The sequence below is a fragment of the Centroberyx affinis genome, unplaced genomic scaffold, assembly GCF_046629955.1.
Source record: "Centroberyx affinis isolate AG114_WGS23_722 - 3 ecotype Tasmania unplaced genomic scaffold, CSIRO-AGI_Caff_v1 ptg000993l_1, whole genome shotgun sequence".
Classification (NCBI taxonomy): domain Eukaryota; kingdom Metazoa; phylum Chordata; class Actinopteri; order Beryciformes; family Berycidae; genus Centroberyx; species Centroberyx affinis.
In genome coordinates, this window is record NW_027279558.1 from 325,657 (window position 1) to 351,904 (window position 26,248).

A 26,248-nucleotide genomic window follows, 5' to 3' on the forward strand; every position below is an offset into this window, starting at 1 on the left:
ATGCATAGAGTGCATAGAAGAATTTATTTTATTTTTTTATTTTTTTTATGTGAGAAGGTATTCGCTAAAGAGCTGGGTCTTTAGCCTTTTCTTAAGGATTGAGAGGGACTCTGCGGATCGAATGGAGTTTGGTAACTCGTTCCACCACCGGGGAACCACAGAAGAGAAGAGTCTGGCTAGAGACTTAGGGCCTTGTTGTGGTGGCAGCATCAGGCGCCGCTCCTTGGCAGAGCATAGTGAGCGGGAGGGAGCATAGACCTGAATGAGGGAGTTCAGGTAGGTCGGAGCCATTTTGGTTATTGTTTTGTAGGCGAGCATCAAGGACTTGAACTTGAAATACATTGCCAGTAAACAGAAATGCTGTATTGTGTGCTTATTTCTATATTGATTTTCACTGCAGGCTGCAACTGCAGTATATTATGCATGAGTTTGACCTGCCAAAGAGCACTCAGCTCAAACTGCGGTCAGGAGGAAGGAATGCAGTTGAGTATAAGTAGCCATAGGGTATTTCTATCTGTGAATTTGATCTACATGGTCTACATAAATATCATAATCTGACACAAGTTCCCTCAAATATTTGAAGGAACCTCATACTGTAGCAGTGAACCAAGTCAGTGTTACTGCAGCGTTACATAAGGTCAGTCCGTGTATCAAAAGCTCACACAATACATTTCAGAATGACAAAAATGTCTTCAGCTGAATAACTCACAATGCAAACAAAGCCAGGAGTGGGGCAACAGTGTTTAAACGTGTAGCGAATTATAGATTGGCTCTTTAAGGGGACTATACTTACTATACTATACTTTTACTGCAGCACATTTCAAAGTATACAGTATACGAAATATAGTTCTGATCAGACTTTTGACCTACTATCTCACCTACTATCCTTTCAAATGGGGGGTACCTCATTTTGGAATGAAACCTTTCACTCTAACATTTTGCAAAATGATGACCAATCCAACCTTCAAACCAGCTAACATTCAGAAGAAGAATCTAGAGCAAGCGTAATATGACCACTGACCTCTTAAGCCAAACATTAACAATATTAATCCTAAAACTAACACTTGTTTGCACTGAACTGCCAGGACATTTTATTGAAAGTGTACCCTTTTTTTCTTTTTAACTTAAGTGCATTTAATATGGTTTACTTAAATACTTTTACTTAAGAAGTTTGAAAGGAGGACTTTTATTTTACCATACATCTATTTTATTGGTGTATTTCTAATCTTATTTAAATAAAGGGTTTATGTACTATTCCACTTCTAGTGTCAATCAGTCACTATTGTATAAGAGGGTCAGCACTTGCAGTCTACATGTGATTCAATTATCTTTCCCTATTCCCCCATCAGCCCTTGACACAACAGAGAGATTTAGTGCCCATCCTGGAATCAAAAAGCATACTGCTGCTCATTTCATAGAGGGACCCACTAGAAGTAGGCCATTTTGGGTCCCAACCCATAGTTTGAGACACTGAGATCTTCCCTGCGCAATTAACAAACAGACTTGTGAATTAACACAGACTTGTGTGGCTTGAACAGAAAAATACAAACTGCAGAGGATGGAGTGGCTACACCGCAATGGCTTTTTCATGCCACTTGCATGGTGGAGTGTGAAGACTTTAACAGCATGTAGAACAGCATGTCTAACACTGTGGTCAGTTTATTGGGCTGCTGGCGACACCGGGCAGCCCAGGATGTCTGCCTCTCACTTGTTTTCCCCGTCCACAGCTGCTTTCAGCAGCAGCGTCCTGCTAAAACTAAACTATTTCTGTCTCCCAGTGCAATTATCACCACCTGGTAATTTGGACAGTTTTGACTGCCTCTGGTCTACAAAGCCTCTAAGTGTTAATGCTGTCCTTGTGTGACTGCTGCTGTGCAGCTCAGCGGCTGCTCATGTTTCCAGAAGCTTATTTGTCTCAAATTTAATCAAAGGGGGATGATGGGGAGGAAAATCTTTGTTTTCCATTAATTTCATCCTATATTTAACTGGGAGATTTTTTGGAATAAATTGCATTAAGTGAGAGTCCATGCCCTCTCATAATATTACTTCTTTCTTGCACATTGCCATACTGACTCCTCAGTGACAGACACCCTGTCATACCATCTCATGCAAGTAAATTAGGTCTATTCAGTTTGACCATATGATGTGTGTATGTGTGACTATGTGTGTGTGTGTGTGTGTGTGTGTGCTTCTGCACGAGTGTGTTTGTGTGCTTGCACCATGTATTTTTTCAGTCCAAACAGGTGATCGATGACTCATAAAATCACAATTGTGAAGATGTTGTGATATGAAGAAAACCAGCGCTACCTTCTCCTCCAACATTTGATTGCACCGTCTTCATGCATAGGCTCCACTGGTTTGAATGGTCTTTGCAAATGCTGATCATGAAGTGGTGGAAGCGCTGATGTGTAGCAGTATAAACTTAGTGTGACAAGCTGGACGTATGGCGCATTCCTCTCTCTCTCATTTCGCCACTGTCATCCATCACACTGCCAGAGTCTTGCCCGCTGTCGGGAATGATTGATGGGAGTTGCTGATCCCATCTTCTGCGCTGCCGTAATATCCCTCGTGTCCTGATTGTTGGAGCTAATTTTGACAAGAGACTATGAAATGAATATGTTGTTTGTTCAATGAATATGATGTTGTATATTGCAACTATCTTCCCTCTCTTCTGGAAATTTGCATGTCCTGAGTGTTGGAGCTAATTTGACGAAAGCCTGTAAAAAGAATGTTGTATGTTCAGTCTTTACATGTGTTGTTGGTTGTATATTGTTATTATCTTACTTCATTTTGATATTCACTTCATACTGCAGCAGTTTGGGATAAGTTAACCAAGCCTGTCTATGTTTGGAAGTTAGGCCTTTTAATTTTTACATAATATTAAAATGATAACAAAAGGGCATTGGCTTAGTTCCCCCAATAGTATAATAAAGGGCATAAAGTGTTAATCAAGTGTCACTTTTTTAAAATGATGGATATCTCTTTTCAGAAGGTAACTCACTTCTGGTCTTTTGGTATCACTCTTAGTCTCTTCACATCCTAAATCCGTCCATCTGTAGATTTGAGGAACGCCGGTCTGTCTAGAAACAAGATACGCTATCAGCTGTGTCAGTCAGCTGTTCCTTGCGGATGGCCTTAGATCACTTGAGATCCACTAAAAGGGAATGCTGTTCATTTGATTTTCAATCAGTTTGTCCAAGCCACAACTCCCTGAACAATGGCCACTGTGTTATCTGGCTGAGTGTGTAGGGTCATTGTGCCACTGACAGTTCAGTACAGTGTTCAGGGAGTTCAGTGTGTGAGTGTGTTTGTGAGAAAGAGAGCTAGACAGAGAGAGAGAGAGAGAGAGAGAGAGAGAGAGAGAGAGAGAGTGCTTGTGTGAGGCCAAGTGTCCAAGCCGTACAAATTTTAATTTAGGAGTTGAGCATAGAGGTCTATCAGATAGTGAAGGAGTTTATCATCCTCCCTTCACAGCTGTGGATGGAGGGGACACACACACACACACACACACACACACACACACACACACACACACACACAGTGCCAGCATCCATTGGCCAAATTTCAGTCTGGCTCTAGATACCTGACGAAGACCTTGCTGGTTGAAACGCTGCAATAAATACTTTGGGAGCTTATATTCAGTGTGCGGACATCCTTCTTGTTTCTCCAGATACCTGCACATGGCCCTTTGCAGGCCGTGGTAAAAACCTCCACCATAGTCAGTAAGGTTCTGATTGGTAAAGCATCTGACTTTGATCACTGCAAACAAGTCTGCAACCTTGCTGTTCCTGAAGTACAGCATACGGTGAGTTAAAGGTGAAAGGTAAAAACACTTGTGAAAATGTGCATCTTTTGCAGCGTACTTCCATTTATATAATATCTGAGGAAATCTCATGACCTGCATTAATGTCAGCTCCCATGGGAATCACTCCTATATTATGCAACACAGTGATGCATTTCACCTGCCTTTGTTAGGCATAAAACTTTGAACAATATAGACACAGCTCTCATTGTGGACAAGAACATTAAAATGGGTTAATGTGTTGCGGTGTTGCATGAATTAAGGCGTGTTTGTAGGTGGCGAGGGTTTTCTGTTGTCTTCACTGCTGAAATGAAAGGAATTCTCTGGGAGAGGGTCGAGATAGGCCAGTGTGTGCGGGTGCATGGGCTGTGCTCAACGAGTTATTTGAGATCCCAGCGAAGAATACCTTGAGCCTCCCTACATTCCTTGGTATTGATCCTGTAGCTTTTACTTAACCAGTTCCTTTCCTTTCCCCTCTCTCTTTTGCACACAGACTCACATTCACACATCCAGTTTAGGCATAACTGAAACTATTAATCCGTGAAGGTGAAGGGAAGGGAAGGGAATCACATGAACTATTCATGTATACAATCAAGCTTTGGCATGTTAGAACGAGAAAGCAGCATTAAAGTTCAGGACACCTGTCACTTGCCTGTATATACCTGGGGGGAGGAGGATACTCTGGATTGTTTTGTTTTGAGGCAATGGAGGGCAAACAAAAGAACCCTCTCCCACCCGTCTTTAGTATTTCCACTCCCATCCCACCTGCTTAGGAAGCCATTGTTTCACCTTATATCAGGGGTCCCACCGCTCTGCCTGAGGGGAACCGGTCTATTGGATCAAAAGTGATTTGGGGACAAAGGAAGGCACGTGAGCGTCAAGGTGATCTCTCCTGTAGTGCAGATGTTGGACTGGTTGACCCTGCACCATGGAAACACTAAGCACAGTTCAGCAGGGCTGGAGATTCGGCTGGGTTGTATTTCACTGACAGGACTATGGATGTAACTCTCTTTCTCTGAATTATTATGGTGGAAGGTCTGCTTTATCGAAAGTACAGAGGAAGTTTTTGCTCTTGACTTAAGGTATGCTAAACGTTAGTCCAGGTGCGTAGGAACAGCAAAAATGCAGAAAATACACGTGTAAAAAGGTTCCAACAAAAAGCAAAAGATGGTCTTCAGATATGAAAAGAAAGGTGACTTACTGGTTACAAATTAAAAGTGATTCATATATTTTGCACATTTATGATTTACTACAAAGTGAGAGTGACAGGAAAGGTAGTGCAGGCTTTGACAACACATATGGGCTGGAAGTGCTGGAAATTACAACTAAATACCAGCCAACAGTAAACACGAATGATGAAGTCCCTGTCTGGACCAATCACTATAACAAACCTTGTTTTGAGCTGTAATTGTAGTTCCATCTTTGGTCAATCAGTGTAATTCTGAATGCTGGAACGCAGCGGTGAGATGCATCATTTCCCCAAGTTTTGTGAAAATTGGATCAGTGGTGTCTCAGATATTGCGCGTCACACATGGATTATATTAATATATACTAGTCATCTAATCATCAGTGCACATGTATTTATGAACAACAGTAAAGACATTGGTAGGTTGATTATGAAAAATATATATGTGCTTCTGTGCTGTAAATGCCCATCTACCATGTATTGTATTTCTGAGTCCAAATCATATACCTTAGTAGTAATTTCAGACTTGATAACATCGGTTTTTGAACCAAATCCCAATTTACCCCTGGGCTGACCCTGTAGTTTGATTTCACTCTGGAAGGGGGCAAGTGAAAAGATTTTCTTCTTTGGGGATCAATAGTATCACAAAAATATAGTTGCTGGGAGGAATGCAAAATGGCCACAGATAGGAGTGAAAACAGTGAATTATTCAGTTACTCAATCGATCAAGCAGAAGTCGCTGAGTACATCCATAGGTCTATAAATCCATATAACGTGAAACTATCAGGAACAAAAATAGCAAATCCAATTTGACATGCTGAGTCACAAATTGGCTTGCCTCGTGTAACTTCAGATTTTACACAGCTACCTTGCCCTTTCGTGCAGCTACAATGTGACATCCTGAAGGCGCTGTCTCTGATTCAGGGTAATTGAAATGTTCTTTCACATGGGACGGAACAATAGCAGTCATCCAAGCAGAAAATGATGGGCTTGTTTTTCTAAATTTATACCAGACGTACACGCTGTATTCTCTTGCATTTGTCCTGAAGACCATATCTTGGTTTTATGTCCATTGTATAACCTACTTTTAACACAACACACTGAAGGAGTACACTAAATCAACTGGAAATGCAACAGCTGACTGAAAAAATCCCTCAACCTTGTTACTCTGCATTATGTGATTCTGGAATCTGTATTACACTGGAAGCATTTGACTAAAAAGAACATACAGGCAAATATATTACCCATAATGCTATTTTATGCACTTCCTTGCCCAGACTGTGAATATGCTGACCAAAAAACAAGGGGGCTACGTCAAGACTGGTCTCAATACGATAATGAAATAAAATTATGACAATGTCCAGATGATGTGTATGCGAGTGGTTGCCAAGGTAACAGCCATCTCCCAGCTAATGCATGATGTCCAGTATTTAGGGATGAATAGATAACAGCAGATGATGTACTGGATCCTACAAAGCCCCTCTGACAGGGGCTGGCTGGTTCAACATCACATTCATTTTGGAAACAGGATAATCGCAACATAAGTAAACATTAGATCCACACACTGCTGCACACACACACACACACACACACACACAGAGGCTCCATGGGTGACGTCAACCTTCCATTTCGATTTCTACGGTACACAGTTTGGCAGATATTATCATTCAACATCTGTGAGCAATCCTTTCTGTCCATTATCTCTCTATGTGCATCTCTCTCACTGTTTTTCACTTTGTCCACCTCTCTGTCTTTCTCTCTCTCTCTCTCTGACCATTTTTAGGGGTCCAAGCATGTAGTGCTGGAACCCTATTGTATTAGCTGGAATTATTCTTTCTTTCTTTCTTTTTCTCCGCTAAAAGTATCTGCAGCTCAGAAACCGTAAGTCCTACAGCAGCCATATTTGGCAGGTGGGTTCCTACGGCGCACCGCAAGGCAAGGCAGCCTATGCACATTGGCCAGGTGGTGGCGCTATAACAAGCAACTTTACGTTTTGGCCAATAACTTCTGCACCGTGTGTCGTAGACTGAAAATTCTTGTGTTCCTAGATTCTTTGGAATGTGCCGAGTCCAACCCATATATCACTTCCACCATCCACCATATTGCATTGTCCGCCATTTTGAATTACCCACAATGAATTGCCCATAACTCATTAAACAGCCATTGAATTAAGCCAAAATTTGAAACACATGTTGAGAAGTGTTGCGTGAACACCCCCCCAAAAGCATTTTCAGCTCTACCACTAGTGGGCGCTATAAATGCAAAAAGTTCATATCTTTAAATGACTGCATAGATTTTTATGAAAATTTTTACGCATGTTCTAGGATGATGTCCAAGTCAATCCATGAAATGTGGTCATTATTGATGGCTTATTGCATAATAACCAAATCTTCATTGGTCTTAAAGTCACAACTTCAAAAAATTCATCAAAAATCTGCCGTATGTCCTAGAGACCTGAAATTTTCAGAACATGTCGGCTGAAGTGAGATAAATCTTTCGTACACTGGTACCTACCCCCGATTCTGACGTCGCCCCCCTCTGTTTATAGCAAAAACTGACTGTGATCCCACAGTATTGTCCTCCTGAACCGTACATTACAGGAAAAAAACAACATGTTTTTTGAAATCACCAAACCTTAATTAGTAAACAGTCCAAAAATTATAATGATATCTTGAAAACTGAGCGCACAGTAGATGGAAATGTGCAGCTGCAAATAGTTTGATAAACTGACAATGTGTTATGTTCAAGATAGTTTGATCAATCTTCATCAAACTAAATACAAATGATGTCTGGACTGTCAAGATGATGTCTGTAAAGCCATGTGTAAATTGATTAATGTGGCGTGCTAGTACAGTTATAATATTCTTTCTGAGGCTTTCAATATGGTTTGGACTAGCACCTGTGACCTATCACTTGTCGCTTTGTTTAGTTTCCCCACTGTGACACACACCAAAGTGGAAGTCGGTAGACTGGTAAAGCTCAGGTGTTTTATTCGTTAATGGAGAGTACTACAATGTTTTATAAAGTAATTAGCTCTGAAGTCATTAGTAGAAAGTCTGGCCATTGTGAATAACTTCAATGTGGTTGCAATGAAATAATGAACTTTACAGAAGTCACGGGCCATCACAAAAGCTGGTGCTACGCATTAACTAATAGAGTGTGTGTCCGATCTTCACAACCTGTTGGCTTTTGTGTGTCTTTCTACCTTCTGTTTTGTCTGTCTTTTCAAATTGTGCTTGGACCCCGCAATTGCCGCTTGCGGCTACATTTTCCTGTCTGTCTTTCTAACTTTGTCCATTTTTCTCCACTTCTCCATTTCTCGCCTTCTTTCTTCTCATCTCTCTGAAGTAATGTATCTGTAACTTTCAAAATATGGATTGTGTCTTCCTCTATTTTTGTAGATATAATTGTTTACATTTCCCACACACATGCACATTCTCTCTGTTTCTCTCTCTCTCTCTCTCTGTCTTCCTGCTATGGGTGAGCTCACGGTTATCCTGGCTGACTCATCTGGGTTGGTTCAAGCAACAGACGAACCGACTGACAGATTCCTTACTGTGCATGCAAAGTATAGAGAATTATTCCACCTGTGTAATAACTAAGAGACACGTGCAGTGCAGACTCGCTGAAAACACGGCCTGTATGCATGTGACGTTGCATGTGATTCAGCTGAATTCACTGGTGTCCTTCACAATAAATTCTTACGTGTCAAAGTGAGATTCAACACATAGTGGACATGACGGACTGTAACTCACATACAGCACATACCACATATAAGCAGACATAATCAACTGTGTAATGTACAGTACAGTAAAAACATGAATAGAACAGACTGCGAAGTGAAGCTTGAAGTGAAGATTTTTGAGCCAATAAATTATATGGGTTGACTGAGCTTTGGCAGTGTATCTTGTTAAGTGTTTCAAGTTGAGCGTTCTTCCAAACCGTTGTCCACTTAGATTGTATGTTGATGCAGTTATGATATGTTGTGTGATATGTTCAGGGATGGAAATTTCTTTTGCCCGCTAGTCTGCAGCCTGTACTTTTTCAGCCTGGACAAGTTTGAATGGTGGTTACAGGAGACGGTATGTTAATTGCAGGGAAATACCACTGAGGGGTTAAAGGACTATGCACTGACTTTTTGGAAGTTTGGCCTACTGGTCGCCTTACACATGTGATGAGAAGATCCAATATGTGACAAGAGGATTGGCACAAAAACATAATCTCTGTATCTCCAATATATAGCTCTGTCTGGTGCACATGCTAACACTTTAGCATACAGTATGTTACTGTGGGCGATTAGTATTATCCAAAGTATGAACATAAACCTTTTAGTAGTACAAAGTAGTATTGGTTTTTATTTTGTGGCCTGTAGATTCATAACTTCTGAAAACAAAATCTCAATCTTCATCATTAGTCAAATCCATTACGAATCACATTAGCTACATTCATTTTGTCTTTACCACTCCCCTGAACAAGCCTGGCAGGTTAAGGCGTGTGTCATTGAAATGAACAAACCATCCAGCCCTAAAGCAGCTACAAGTTCTCATTTCTACAGTAGAATAATGCTAGTCACCTACGATTATGTAACATGCTGTATGCTCAGGTGTTAGCATGCACACCAGACAGAGCTATCTGGACTCACAGAGATGATTTTGGTGCCAATCCTCTCGTCACACTGGGTAAGGTAACCAATGCAACAAACTCCCAAAAAGTCGGTGCTTTATGGGAATCAAAAGATGATATGTAAAAATGAGCGCAACTTTATTGTCAGATTTCTCTGAAATTTGTCATGCATCACAGCTGCTCCGTTCAGCATAAAAACAAAGTACAAACATAAAGAACAACAAAGTAACGATGTAAATTTGAAATAATGTTGAGTACCCATACAGTACTGTCTGCGTTAAACATTCAGTATGACACACACTTATATAGCAAAAGACTCTTGGGAAGACTGAAGCAGCACACTGCGTCTAACTCCACCCTTCATAATATTTGTCACGGCGTGTCAGCCCAGGGAAAAGGGACTGAGGATATTTGTTGCACTTTGGACTAACAATAATGGGCTTTACTGTACAGAGCCAGTCGCTTTACTGTACAGTCACTCTGCACCCCCCCCCCCCCCCCCCCCCCCCCCCCCTCCTCTCCTCTCCTCCCGTCCCAGAGGCCCTGTCTGTAGATGGGTGAGGGGCCCCTTGTGCCCTGCTCCTCGGCTAATTAAGGCCTGGTAAAGCCAAGTTGCCATGGAGGAGACTCCCACATCTGGGATGCTAATTTTAGTGTCATCTAGAAACATTGACAAGCCTGTGCTCAACATTGTACAATTAGCTCATAGATGAAAAGGGGCAATTTATTTATTTTGTGTTGTGTCATCCATTGCCTTTAAAATGTTCTCATATTTTTAAATACAATAACAGAAATGCAATGACGTGAAAAATTGTAACCCTTCATCCTTCCACTTAAAAAGCCAAATTACCTCCTACACAATCCCAAAGGAAAAAGACACCAACAAAAATATGGATTTAAATAATACGCATCTCTTATTTTCCCTTTTCTCAATGAATTACTTTCATGAATATAATGTTCTGGTCTAAGGTGTATTTTGGCTACTGAACGTTCCATGTGTAGAGCTTTTGCTAAGCTGGTTAGTCCAGTGAATAATAGTTGCTCCTGTGGGTATTATGGGTTTTTTTTTACCTTAAATTATCCAGGGAAGGTTGACTGAGCATGCTTGCTCTTTTCCACCACTGTCCTGCTTCACATGCATACAGTTACACACATTCACACTGGAAGCTGCCCAGTGCAGCCACAGTCTTCTACTGGTGGCAACTGTGCAGCTCCACTGGAGAAGCTGAAGGTATGTCTTGCTCAATGGTTGTTATTGAGGGAGGGGAGAGCATTACTCATTCACTTTCCTCACCCACATTTTCCCAGCCCGTCCTTCTGGTCACCATTGAAGGGCCGGTGATTTTTGGTGGCTGGTAGGCCATACCTACCTGCTACACAGCATTTTCCCAAGGAGACAATGTTCAGCCAGAATACTCTACGATGGTAAATGACTTGGAAACGTAACTCAATTAGACTGACATAACTCAATCAGATCATACAGTTGAGTCTCTCTTCCACAATCACCAGAGTCCATGTTCAGAAGTATGAATTGAAGCTGGATGTGATTAATCATTTGAAAAACAGTGGTATATTAAACCGCCACCAAAAGCTAGAAAGAGACATTTAATGAAATTTAGAAAGAGTTGCGATTTCTCTCCACTATGCATCACCTGGCATGATTACATTCTCAAATATGTCTGTCTTCTCCTTTTCTTTTTCTCTTTCTGTCTCTCTCTGCTTCTCTCTCCTCTCTTTCTGTCTGTCTCTCCCTCCCTCTCATCTCTCTCTCTCTATCTCTCTGTCACTCTATTTCTCTCTCTGTCTGTATCTCTACTTTTCTCTCTGTCTACATCTCTCTCTCTCTCTCTCCCTCTCTCCTGAGTGTTGTGCAACTCTGTTAATACGAAGGCACCTGCCCTGAATAACATGACGTCTGTAGCCTGTGTGAGTCATCCAGACCCTGAAGAGCTGGCGGGGAAACGAGCTGGCTGGGTGACTGCACTCCCCACCCCCCCCACACACACACCCCCCACAAAGCTCTGGATGAGATAGTTCAAAACGTCCAGCTAATCCCCAGAGGGACGAAAACAGGCAATGGATGAGTAGTATTACAGTAAACAGTGAGATAAGACGTTGTGCAACTCTTTTGTTGCTTCTCAATCCTTTCACATTCAAGTGTGATTCCATGGTCATGATACGGCTCTTGACAAGGCGACTGTCTTTTCTTATTCCAAGCTTCAAAGGCAACGACAGACTCATGCGGTGGCTACACACACAAAAAACAGCAACACGGACCTATTTTTCTCCTTGAAGACACAGCAATGTGTCAGCCGAACAGAAAGCTCATCTGCTTATTATTCAGATGTTTCACATATTGACAGCCATGGCCATAGAATCAAAAGATGCAGTGATAAAATATGAGCTGTTGACCTCTGTATTCATAGTGGTGTAAGGTCGATAATGACTGGGAAGACTCATCTCTGCCTTACCCTTGAACAACATAGAGAATAAATTACTGATATAGAAAAGAAATAGATGCAGCTGTGGTGTTCGTTCCTGCAGCAGAGCCTGATGTCAGTTTTCATGACTTCCATGTTCTTGCAGCAGTTTTACAGCAGCCTGTTCTGGCCACATACATGGCATTTTGGGTATGCAGGTCAAGTCAACAGCCTGTCAGTTCTGCCAATCAGAAGTAATGTGTAAATATGAGACTTCATCGTGGCTCTGCCCAAGATACAGCAGTGAATTATGAGCCATTAGATTGTTCAGTTGAGACAAAGAAACCCCAAATCTATGTATTATAGCTGAATTTAAAAAATTACAGCCAAGGTAATTAACTCGCTAATTTGTGCTTTTAGATTTGCAGTAGTGTGTGTTGGGTCTGGCCCCTGCTACATTACCCTGCTCTGTCTAAACTTGGCTTCAAAGACACGGCCCCATCCTGGCCCCTTTGGTATAAATGCCTCAGTAGTCTGGTGTTTGACTTTTATTGGATCGCTTTGTCACTGTGTCCCTGCGGTTATGGGAAATCTGCTCCTGCTCCCAATTATCCAATCCTGTTCCAGTGGCAGGCGCCATTCATTGTTTTCTGTTTGTGTGGTGGCAGTTCGCTGGTTACGCCAGACCAGACTGATATTTAAACCAAAAATCATCCACTTATGCCAATTGTAATATAAAAACACAGACATAACCTTCTTGCCGCCATTGAGATTCTGTTGTGAGCAGACAGTTCTATTAGTTAGTTGGCATTCGCTACTGGAGCGCTTGCAAACCCTGTTATTAGTTTGTGTAATGTTTGAAAAAAGGAAAGAAGAAAAAAGAGGGGATATGTGGGTGAAGGAAGGCGTAAGACAAATAGACTTACAGATAGATAGATGGATAGATAGATAGATAGATAGATAGATAGATAGATAGATAGATAGATAGATAGACTCTGATAGATAGATAGATAGATAGATAGATAGATAGATAGATAGATAGACTCTGATAGATAGATAGATAGATAGATAGATAGATAGATAGATAGATAGATAGATAGATAGATAGATAGATTGATAGATAGATAGATAGATAGATAGATAGATAGATAGATAGATAGATAGATAGATTGATAGATAGATAGATAGATAGATACTGCTTCCCAGTCCCACGGCACCTAGCAAATGCACAATTAATGTCCACTGATGTAGTCAGCCATTGGCTCCTCATTCCCCTCACAGCTGATCGGCTAGTCAGTCAGGGTGGAAGAGACAAAGAGAGGGACAGAGAGGGAGGAAGAGAGAGAGGCGACGTGCAACAGGATCAGGACGACTCCACCTCTCAATCCCTGACGAGCCATCAAATTTTGCAACCACTTAAAAAACAGCAACCCCAACTCCTACCATTACAAGGCCCTGAAATGCCAGGAGCTGAGTAGTAAGAAGGGTCCCCTCTGCCAGCTGGTCCTGGAGATCACTGCTCCGCCTCAGGACGGACCTCAGGACAGACCTCAGTCCATCTGGCCCAACCAAATTATAACGAAACAAAAAGAAAAATATGAAACATATCAGAGAGAACTGACACAATCCCAAAGCAAACTGGAAACTTATTTGGCCCTAAACAGACAGTACACGATGGCAGATTACCTGACCATCGTGACTGAGAAAAAACGGAGAAAATCCTTGACAAGATACAGACTCAGTGAACACAGCCTGGCTGTAGAAACAGGGCCGACACCGGCAGACCTGGCAACCCAGAGAGGAGCGGCTGTGTGCACTCTGCTCACAGGCAGAGGTGGAGATAGAGCTGCACTTCCTCTTGCACTGTGCAAACTATGCAGAAATCAGAGATCTCTACCTCCCCAAATTCAAATCAATATACACAGATTTTGAAAACCTCCCAACAAATGAAAAACTCAAATACCTTCTAGGAGAGAAAAAGGAGTGTGCCACTACTGCAGCCAAATAAGTCTCAGCCTGTCACTGTCTCAGACAGGAGACACACTGACACTGTCACATATTTAGAGAAATTGATCGATTGTTAATTAATTGTTGTATATTTGTTGAAATATCAATTGTACATTTAAGTTTGATTACTGTTATTTGAATTTGTTGACTTTGCTTTGCTTTGCTTTTATGTACTTTTGTATTTCATGCCAATAAAGCACCTTGAATTGATAGACAGACAGACAGACAGACAGACAGACAGACAGATAGATAGATAGATAGATAGATAGATAGATAGATAGATATGTAATATCTGTTTCATGACCATGGGTCAAAGCCAAGCAATTAATAATGCCTTGTCAAATGTCAACAACAGAAGGGGAGAATCAGCCATTTTTCTTTCTAAACGTTTAAAATGTTAACTGTGTGGACACACAAGGTTTCTGCAGCCTACTGATGTTATGAGGGAGACTTTCCAGGTCAGCACAACACAAACCAACTTGTCTTTGACTACTGTCTCATTTCATGCTTGGAATGATCAGTCACACCTGTACGGTCACTGTAAAAATGCTGGCTGAAAAGGCCTGTGATCTCAATAAAACCCCAAACACCTGGGTCTGCTTAGCAATGGGCGTGGAGTTGTGTGTCCTGCATACACACACACACACACACACACACACACACACACATTAATGCACACACGCATGCACACACACACACACACACACAGAGGGGATGAAAAGCTGATTCTGAAGTCTGATTGTGCTGCTTTGTGGGAAAGGTTTGCACCCACCTTCACTTTAAGGACAGTGAAAACAAACTTGAGAATATCAGATCTGTGCATAATCTGTAGACATTGCTGAATAAGCCTGCTTTTATTGAGCTAAAACATTGCTTAGTCCAGATGTTTTCTTTTATTTTTTCAATTTTTTTTCAAGAAATTTGGTTGTTAGTTTGAGCTACAGCACTACGTCAGCAATACGTCTCAGTACCTATTCAATGTACAGAATGTACAATCATCTGGAAGATTGTTTTGATTGCATCTTATCTTATATGGTAGTGTGACAGAGTCTTTGAGTCTTTTTTGGACTGGGAAAAAGAAATTTAGTCTCTGTCCTTGGACCCAGGTTGGTGAAAACATAATGCTAATTTTGTTAAGCTTAAACTCACCCAGATAAAGTCCCGCGACTCATTTTGGGGTCACAATACTTTAAGACAACAAATGTTAATGGATAACTTGATTCTTAGTTTGGAGGGAAGCACGTACAGAGAGGCTCGCTGGCTCGCTGCAGGAGGCTCAGTGGGCTCCAGAGTATGAGATGGAGGAGGCTTGGGCCTGTCCACTGCCAGCATGCCTTGGAAGTAACACACAGCCTTCACATTCCTCCACTTGGCCATCTTTTGAAACACAGAAGGCTTGGCTGTATCTTTTCTCAATGCAACAATGTTAAGATTCCTTGTATAGGCTGGTTTTCTCTCTCTTTGGGTACACTACAAAAACCACACTACAATTTGGCATCCAGTACAGCTGTCAGATCATTTTTCATTATCATGCTCAGAGAAAATCTATAAGAACAGCCTTGATTTATGATTTTTGCCACAATCTGAGAGCAACATTTCCCTTTGGGCAGATTGTTTTCACAATTGACACACAGCTCTGCAGGGGGTCATGAAGGGTCAACCACCGCCATTGGCCATTCTCAGACTCGTAGTTACCATTACTTGTTTGTATTTTGAAAACCAATCCTGAAAATCCTAAAATCATTCTTCTAAGACATCAAACATGACATTTCATACTCAATATATACAACAAATACGCTAACAGAAAGTGCCAGTACTATTTATCCGAGTTCTGAGTGGTAGTTGAAGAGGTGTACGTCCAGTAATCAGAGTCTGGGTATACTGTGATCCCACCATACAATTTCAATCAGCAACAACAAGGCTGATAAGTGGGCCTTCTCTATGTCTAATATGAAAGAGATAGGTGTGCTAAAATTAGTTTTGAGGATGCTCAGTCGATCTTTAAGGTTAATTTTCAGGGTGTCTCTGCTTTATTAGAAGGTTATGAGTCATTCCAACCCACAGCATCATGAGCACATGGTATGCACCTTCGCCAGCTGAGCCACCGGGAAGCCTTTGTCCTTCTTTGTAAGTACCAGACAGCATGATTTGGTCTGTGGAGATCATATTCATTTGCACAACATCACACATGCGGTTGGGAAAAGTCAATTAATTAATTGCTGTTACAGCTCAGCCGGCATCTACTCTCTCAATGTTCTCACAGCACTTCCTTCCTAACCAGGGAGAACAAATGGCTCCTGAGAGAAAGTACATTGTCATTAGCACTCAACAGTGTGTTTGAATTGCAGCATGATTTAAGGAAAGAGCATACTAAGTGAGTCATTGATATTGTCTGGAGGTTGTTTTTTACAACATCTTGATTTTTAATAGGTCATTAAAATGAATTAGTCCTATATAGGTTTGAATTATTTGGTTGCTCAGAAGGTTAGAGGGATACAAATTGATTTTATACTCAATTATTCTAGTGAGGTATATTTGGTCTTTTTATACTTACATAAAAATTATTCAAACATGGTTAAATAAGAATTTAAGCTACTAAATTGATAGCGTCGTTCATGATTTTCAAATATATTGCTTAGCGTGTATGAGAGACATCATCCATTACTTGCTATCAAATATGGTACAGTACTGCACTTTTGAGTAACGGCAACAATAAAATATTTTCTCTCTGTATATGATCTAATTAAGATTTTCTGTTTCTGTAAGAATTTGCAGCAAGAGTGCAACCACAGAGTGTAACCTCTGCGGGATATGCTGCATAGGATCCTTTCGTTACTGTCTGAATAGGGAACCATGTATTATTGTGTTTAGATATATTCATATTCATATAGTCATATTTAAGGAAGATCAAATCTGTATTGGAAAACCTCCAAAAGTCTGAGTTTTTGGGCCTGTGAATAACCAACCTAAAAGTGCTGCTGTGTTTGACACAAGGCAAGACGTTAGTCTCACCAGAAAGGCGTTAGTCTGTCTAACACGATACCTTTCCCAAATTCAAAAGTGCCTTCTCACTGCCAGATCCCTGCCAGCTGAAATAACAGTGTGTGTGTGTGTGTGTGTGTGTGTGTGTGTGTGTTGGAGTGTGAATGTGCATATGTGTCTTGGGGATTGGACTTTGATCACACACCCTTTCTAAGCCTCAGCCTTTGAGTCATTTGCACTGTCTTTGTGGAAATATCTTCTTGGATTTCACAATGAAAGGCATATTAACTGAACAGTATGCTGTGTGCGTGTGTGTGTTTGTGTGTGTGTGTGTGTGTGTGTGTGTGTGTGTGTGCGTGTGTGTGCGTGTATGTGTTGGGTGCAGACAGAGAGATTTTGAGGTCTGTACACATGTACAAAATATTAGGGACACTTACTCTTTTCATGAAGTACACTGATATGTGAATCCTGGTAAAAAAAAATAATAAAAAAAGCCATTATACCTTATTGATTCCCATATTAAATGTGTCCCAAAGTAGTATATCTAGGTATATTTAGCACAACCTTAGTTGTACTATTACATGGCATAAGTGGAGCCTTAGTATACTGAGTACAAAATTAGTGGTTTCAATATACTGTTTCTTCACAAGGGTATTCCCTCATGCTATTTACATTGATACACATATGCATACATATTGCTGATATTATGTCCCTGGAAGTTTCCCCTTTTTGGCTGGACCGCAACAGCGGGGCCAGCCCTATAAACGCAAATGTCTGTCACTCACTGACTGACTGACTGACTGAGTGATGAAGTTACACTATTGGTCGGCCGTGGCACGTGGCACACCCATACACAGTCCAGCCATATACTAGGTTTTGACCTAGTCTTGTTTCACGTCTGCTCTCTTCTGTCTCACACCAGAGCCATGCATAGTCAGAGTTTGGCCACAGCATTTTTCATCGACAATAATATTATCTCCATATTCTGAGGCTGCAATCCACCGTGGACATCATTATGTATTTCCAAGTCACTCTGCCTGTAGCTCTAGAGAAGGGAAACATGGGGACCGTGGTACAACCTGATCAACCTCACTTGCTCAGTGGCTCTACTTCACACCAGTTGCAGGTGTCCTGGGAGTCATTGACCTCAGGTGTGAAGCGTCATCCCCAGGGGTCGGTGTGCATTAGCGGCTTCCCCTGCAGCAGATGGCAAACAACAGACAATGAGTGGATGAGACAGCCGAGCCAGGTAAAGAAGAGGGGGGGGGGGGGAGTAAAATGAGTTAATCTCCCACTGCCTGGTTGTTGGACAAGGGACTCAGACCTGGAGGAAAGGACAAATACACATTTATATGAGTGGGGGAAAGGGCTGCTTTTCTCAGGGACTTGGATTTGCAAATTAAATTGATAAGGTGTAGGAGAATTGTAGAGAATTACAACATGAATGGTGACTGGGAGAAACACAGGCCTCTCAGAGTCTCAGATTTATGGAACTGAAGCGTGACGTGTGAAGATTCAGCACCACCTGCTCTTTCTTACCCTCCAGTAACCCCCCCACCCCCACCCATGTACTTTCATTCAGGGAGTAGCTTAGCAATTTAACTAAATAGGCTTACTTGTCAGACTCATCTGCTTTGCCAACCTCCACCCTCAGCGGTGCTTTTTCTCACAGAGTTATGCAAACACTTAAGTTGTTTAGATTTGCTATCTCTCGGTACAGTGTCTGACTCTCAGAAACACACTGGGAAGTTCGGCGTGTGCGTAACAGAAACTGACAGGCCTACCAAGAAGTGAGATTTGGTTTGCCATCAGTTTTAGCTACTCCTGTTCTTGGAGAAGGATTTCCCTTTCACTGTTGGGCGTCATCCAAGAGCAAAGGAAAGGAAAGTTGGACAGACTGTCAAAAAAGACGGTAACTAAGCCCATTAACCCTCAGGATAAGCATCTTTGCCGTCAAGGATTACTGCTTGCAAACTGACCCACATTCTGTTTTTTTCTGCCATTCCCATTTTGTTCCTCGTGTAGCTTTCCAGGCTGTTTTCATCAGATGATTAATAAGTAAAACTGATACATTGGCATGATATACAAAGACTAAAGGCTGTGTTGAGAGGGACACGCTGATTTATTCACTCAACAATGAGTATTCAAAAAGTGTGCTTGTGTGTGTGTGTATTTCTGTGAATGTGAATTGTCTGCCTGTGGTTTCATGTGAAATGCAGAAGGTAATTTCTGAGCTTGGAGAGAATGTGATCAGCTGACTGAAGACACGCTCTACACTGAATCTAACGGACAGTTTTTAGCAGCAGTCAATGCGTTCTTTCAGAAGCTGTTTGCAGGAATATTGGCAGAACATTTGGAAGTCAGCTGTCAGACTGAACAAATCACGCAGGACGAATTTCCAGTCCACTGAAATGACCACCATTAGAAACACAAATCAATTATATTTTCAAGAAAATATTAATTTATGTTTTTTCCTTAAAGACTCTGTCTTCATTTTACTCAGACATCAGTGAGATACTACTACAAGACCTCAAGTAATCCTATAACCTAATACATTTTAGAAAGATACTATATAGATATCAGAGCAAAACTATGAATCCTTATAGGAATATTTGTGATATCATAGAAGATTTAAAAAGATCTTAAAGTATGATCTGGTCACCATAATCTCACTATTGAGTACCATAGACACTATACATCCCTATAGGAATATTATGGGAATATATATGGGAATAGGCTTTTATAGCATAGGAGATTTAAAAAATATCCATGAAATATGGTAAGGTCACTATAAGCATACTACTAATTTCTATAGATACACTATAGGTCTATATAGGACTATTATAGGAATTTTATAGTGCTTTATAGCCACGACTGCTCGTCTAGCCAGTGCACGCCGTGCCTCCTCTGACGTACTTGTCACTCAGTGTAGCCCCGCCCACCGTGACGTATCAACGAGAGTGTTGAGCTGAGAGGAAAGCAGCTTTAATTGCAGAGAAGAGAAAAGCCAGCGATGGCTTCGCTGAGGCAGGAGCACCACTATGGGCTCTCCTGTGGAAAGATTAATAAAAATACCCCAAACAAGACGCTTTACCACGTCAAGCTCACCGACACAGCTATCAGAGCTTTGGAAGCCTTCCAGAATCTCAAGGTACCATGTCCTTTTAATATTTATGTGGTTGAAATTACCACTCATTTACTTGTCAGAGTTGTCGCCTGATTTTTGTACATTTCTCCACCGCGGCACTGTGTTAAATTATTGTTCTGTTTGTTTATTAAGCGTGTTCTGCATTTTTGTACTTTATCGCAGCGTGCAGTCTGTCTTGTGTAGTGGGCAAGTCGATGGGACTCGCTCAAACAAGTTTGCCACAGCCACAGTTCACTACGCTAACCCGAAATCAATTGGCTACATTGTTGCATACCAGGCAGGACTCAGCCCTGTGATTGTCGGGAAAGACAAGCCAGTCAGCTGTTTGTTAGGAAATCTTCCTTGTGCTTCAAAGTAAAGCAGAAACACTGCACCCGTTTCTCTAGTTATCTTGCTGGCAAGTTAAACATTTTGCGTCTCTCTTGTGTCTCTTCAAGATTCGCACTGGTTTAAAGTCTAACTCTCTATACTATACTCTATACTATACTGTACTATACTATACTATACTATACTATACTATACTATATAATTCTGTAACGTCACTATTGATTAAAGATTATTTATTATGTTTATTAGGGTAGTTTTAGATAAATGTGCTCTCTGGATATGTGCAACTGTGCTACAACAAATGTCCCTCTGTGTTTCTCTTTCTTTCTCACCTCAGGGATCCTTACCGAGTCAACCCTCTATTTGTTTCAAAGGAAACCAAGGGGTAAGCTTGGGGTTTATTATTATTTCCACGATGCTGTGCTAGGTTTGACACATTAGCTTTATTATTCTGTTGAAGACACAATGCAACCATAAAATATAACCAGCTAAATCTGCAAATGGCTTAATCAGTTTTTCAAACCTGTTATTTGTTGACAAACCAAGTGGTATTTATGCATGTAGCCTGGCAGTCCACTAGGCTTCGGTTGATTTGTTCAAATGGATGAAGAAGCATTATGGGGTGGTAAAGCATTGCTTTTGTTAAATTAAGAAGGTAACATCACTGTATGTTTCCTTCAGAATTTAAACTAACATGGGAGATGCCATCCAGTTTCCCCATGGAGATCCTTGAAGTTTTGTCAAATCAAATTTCAGTTGCCTTCATCTTGCTCTTATAAATTCAAAATAAGAATTTAAAATAAATTTGTTCACCTCTAAAACCTTTTGTACATCACCCATTGCTATTTACTCGTGTTGCCCATCTTGCTGGAGCAGTGGGAGTCTTCAGAGCTTTTGGATGGGAGCTTATAGCTGGTAGTCTCCAGCAGATAGGAGCCATGCAGGTTACTGGGTCAGGCTGGTGACTGTGGAGAGGCTTTGTTAAGTCACTGAGCATTGCTGGGAAGAGGGGAGGGGGACACACACACACACACACACACGCACACACACACGCACACACACACACACACACACTGACAGAGCCAGAGCCATGTCATTTGCTACTAGCACAGCGATGAGAAGAGTTCTCATGAGTCAAATAAGGAGCCACCAATGATACAGAGTAGCCTTGTTCACCTGCTGTATAATATACCGTATGTGTGTGTGTATGACCCAGTAATGCATTAACATTATGCTTGGGCTCATGAAGTGGAACCATAATCTATATAGCCTGAACTTGATCGTCGTGGACTAAGGGCAGGAATGACAATATCCCTTGGGATTATTTCACTTTTCATCCAATATACATGCTAATTGCATGAGCTGGTTGGGAACAGCAACCCCCCTCCTGTCTTGACAATGAGCTGAGCAGTGGTGAGGTTTGTGAGAGGACTGGTGTCGTTAAGAGATCGGATTAAACCTTACAGCGTTGGTGGCGGTGGACTGTGTGTGTGTGTGTGTGTGTGTGTGTGTGTGTGTGTGAAGACAGGTGTGGCCTTTCTGGGTGACAGCCAGAAGTAGGAAGCAAGGAAAGTGTGTCAGCCCTGTGCTCTTTATGTTACTTTAACTATCATCATTATCATAACCCAAAAGAAAAGGCCTATACTTTGGATAGTAGCTAAGGTGCAAGAAAATTTCCATTAGTGGATTTCAAAATGTGTGCTACTAAAAGGAACGCCGTCTCCTAAAAAGCCTAAAATTGTTCCCTGGAGCAATACAGTCCCTGCAATAGCGAAAAATGGACTAAGGGGATAACAGAGTATACTGGCCTGTATGCTGGCCTTTTTGTGTGCCACAACCTTGCCAAAGAATTATGCTCCATATTTTTTCTCGGCCATAGTACCACCTGTCCCCCCCCTCACAGCTACAGCCATCTTGTACCTTGTCTGAATTTGAGGTAGGCACATCATGTTAAAAGATTAGTGTTTTTAGATTAGAGGGTGTTGAATCAGGGAAATCACTTTTTTTTCCAAGATTTTTTCAATCAAGATTTTTTTCAGCAAATTGTTTCGGGGTTTTTTCCGGGAGGTTGGGAGCAGTCAAATTCCTCTCTACTTCCTGTTCTTCCATTATTATTTTTTCGGGGGTGGGACTTTCTAATCAGCCCAGGAAGTTCCCGTAAACACTGTGAGAGCTGGCTCCAGCCCAAGCTGTCACGATACCCTAGGATTGTCCGCTTGAGAAGCAGTTTTTCTGCTCTGGTGTGGGGGTTGGAGGTGTGGGGGCAGTGGGTCAGCTGCCATTTTCCCCGGCTCTGTAGATCCCAACTGGAACTATAAGGCCCCTTTGGAGACACGGGGCATTTCTAACTCCTTTCCATACCAGATAATTAGGTCGGGGACCAGCCCGCTCAAAAACATCCCAGGGAACCTGTCTGGCCCTGAATTTGAGAAAAACTGCAAATCTAATCCACAGCTTCAGGACTTTGAGACTAGAAGCCTAAAGCCGAGGGGAGAGATTTTGTGACTAGGGCAGTAAAGTAGTTGGTTAGCCATAAAACTTAATACTTAGATTCAGTCCAGATTATCAGAGAAACTAAACATACCACAGAATATTTTAGATTGCAGCACAAAAGTTGCTTAGCTGTGAAGCACAATGTATGTGTCCTGCTAAAACCTCATGTCTGCCAAAAGCAAAGCTTTCAGGAGTAAAAATAAGTGTACACGATGTGATTTGCACATGTACACACATCCATCCATTGTATAATAGATCAATTTCACTTAAATTGGCTGGCTTTGTCCCATGGTCTATGCATGGGGGACAAATGTCAACTGTCAATTTAAAAAAAGAGAATGCAAAATAGATTTTTCATTACATTGTCTATAGGGTAGCCTGTTTTACCATGCTGGTGCGATTTGATGCAGCGGAGGAGTGGATCAAAATGCATGAAAAGAATATTTTGTATTTCATATTTTACTGTATATTCTCATTGTGAAATTGGTTTTTAGTATATGCCTTGCCTCACTCAGCCACTCGGATGCTCCAACGCTACAGAGTAGGGCTGGGCAATATATCTACATTATATCGATATCGTGATATGAGACTAGATATTGTCTTAGATTTTGGACATCGTGGAACTTACCAGACTGTTCTAGCTGTTCTATTATTTGCCTTTACCCACTTAGTCATTATATCCACATTACTGATGATTATTTATCAAAAATCTCATTGTGTAAATATTTTGTGAAAGCACCAATAGTCATCCATACAATATTGTCGCAATATTGATATCGAGGTATTTGGTTAAAAATATTGTGATATTTGATATTTATCGCCCATCCCTACTTACAACTGAACATTTAGCCCACTTCGTAGAAAATACCGAGATATATATCATGTATCGCCATTCAGCCTAAAAATACCGCAATATGATTTTTGGTCCATATCACCCAGCCCTACTACAGAGAATGTGGATTGTTTTCGATGTTTACACTATGGTAGTTCACTGCTGCCATATTATTTGCAAACCTGAGCTAGGCCTGGGCCTTTATCTGGGGTCCATTCTTTTTACATAGGGATGCGAGTATGTCTTGAGCGACTGACAGTCAGCGGGTTCATCTTTGGACCTCTAGTGTCATTGTGATCGCTGAGGGATTGGCTGGGAATTTCACACCCTGCTCTATATATGGGGTTGAGAGAAGAGTTATCAGCCAAATGAATGTTTAGAGGTAATTACAGGGCCCATAATACTCTTGATTACAGCATGAGGCATCATGACTTCAGTTTGCATTAGCTTTCCCTGTCTGCCTTACTCAGACATTCGTAAACGTGTGTGTAGTGCTGGCACACTCTTGCTACTGTAATAGCTAGGCTGCTGACGTGAACCCTGGCCTGCTAATTTCCCTCTCCCATTCTCAGGTTGGAGGCCCACTTTTCCTGTGTGTGTGTGTGTGTGTGTGTGTGTGAGAGAGAGAGAGAGAGCACATTGTTTATAGTTGTATGCTGAAGCCTAGTGGAGGATGGGTGGGTGTGAGTGTATATACATGTTGTGTACATGTACGTCATGTTAAATGTATGCATTTGGATGCCATGACCTGGGTATGTGTCTGGGTGTATTTTATGCCACAGTTTGTGTGTGTGTGTGTGTGTGTGTGTGTGCTGTGACCTGTGTGTGCCTATATGCGTGAGTGTATTCATCATGTTCCACCTCCTTTTTCCTGTCCTGCCCCCTCTGCCTATTGTGCAACAAGAGTCTTTAGCCTGGATGGAGCAGAGTGGATCCCCTGTGGACCCTTCCATTATGTGTGTCTGTGTGTGTGAGGCTGTTGTCACTTTAGTGTTTATGTATATGTGTGTTTGAGTGTGTGTAGGTCTGTCTGTGTGTTTAGACTGCCTATAGCCAGATCCCTGGAGTGTGCCCCCCCCTTCCTCCATGATTGTTTGCTGTCTCCTCTGATTTGAATAACAATGAGAGGGGGAATGCCACCAGAATGTTTGTCACCCTCCATAGATCGCCCAAAATGAGTAAAGTTTTTCAGCCTAGTGCCTTACAGTCGGTCCAGATGTGTTATGGTCTGCCCTGAGGACTTTTTTGGGCCCATGATATAAGCTTCCCTGCTATGGATCCAATGCGGTAGAGGGTAAAATAAAGAATAAACACTGCACCCTTCTTCCATTGCTCCCAGTAATTTATTTAACTATGTGCAAAGTTTTGAATCTAGGCTTTTATCTGGCGTCTAAAGCAGTAGAACCTGAATTCTCCAACCTTAAATGTCAGAAATGGTTGGCTGTCCAAATGGGCAAAATCTGTAACAATACACAAATATGCTCTTAATTTGTGCATTAATCATTTTGATACATGAAATTAAAAAGCACTTAACCACACATGGGAAAATGTAGGGTAATTAGGAACATGTGCGCACGTGCATGCTTTCACGTTTCAAATAAGCTTTGAGTGCATTTAAATAATCTCTTCAGTATAATGTAAATAGACTGTATGTCACTAGTAATAAAGCTAGGTGTTGTTTTCCCTCACGTCACGTTAATCAGTGTGGGCCCTCCATTTTTATCAGCACAAAGGGGAAATTGTTGAGGGATTATGATGTTTTAAACACTGGTGGTTACAGCTCACTGCTTCCTTTTAAAAACATTAGTCAAGAATGAAAATGTTGTGCCCCGACCGGATCACATATTTATTTAGTGAAGGTTTGAGAGCAAGAGGAAGACGAGCGGCCTCCGAGATCCAGCAGCGCTGCAAAATGCGTTCTCTGTCTGATTAAGCAGCTTGGAGATATGGGACACATCTTGGCTTGCCGAGGAACGTGTCCCGTCTAATTCCCTCATGTGAAAACCCCCCTTTACCACAAGCTAATGAGACATGAAAGGGCGCTTGTTTCCCCTGAGTTGCCCCCCCATACGTGTGTGTAATGGTATGGACTTACATCTCAGGGAACATAGCTTTCTGCGGAAGATCCCACTTGGCTCGGGGGCGGGGTGGTGGTGTGTGTGTGTGTGTGGGGGGGTTGCGTCGGGCACAGTGACCCACAATTTGTCGAAGTTGACAGTTTGGCCCTCAGGCACCTGCCAGAGACATATCGTCCTTGGCATTGGAGGGGGAAACCTCAGGGGATGCTTGTGGCACAGCACCCCCCCCCCCCTCCTCCTTCTCCACACCCAACCCCCTCTCCTTCCATCCTTCCTTCCATCCATCCATCCATCCATCCATCCATCGCTCCTATCCACCCGTCCTCCCTCCCATATCTCTCCCCTCCCCA

At 41.8% G+C, this 26,248-nt stretch overlaps 1 protein-coding gene across 2 annotated transcripts in view; it reads left to right on the forward strand.

Annotated features, from left to right (window-relative positions):
* Window positions 1-20,033: 20,033 nt before the first annotated feature.
* The window catches only part of LOC139646564 (RNA polymerase II elongation factor ELL-like), a 33,003-nt gene continuing 26,788 nt past the window's right edge, over window positions 20,034-26,248 (forward strand). For both annotated transcript variants that reach the window (XM_071522466.1, XM_071522467.1), the window contains exons 1-2: window positions 20,034-20,171; window positions 20,833-20,880. In XM_071522466.1, coding sequence (XP_071378567.1) covers window positions 20,034-20,171; window positions 20,833-20,880 — 186 coding nt within the window. The remainder of the gene's footprint in view (window positions 20,172-20,832; window positions 20,881-26,248) is intronic.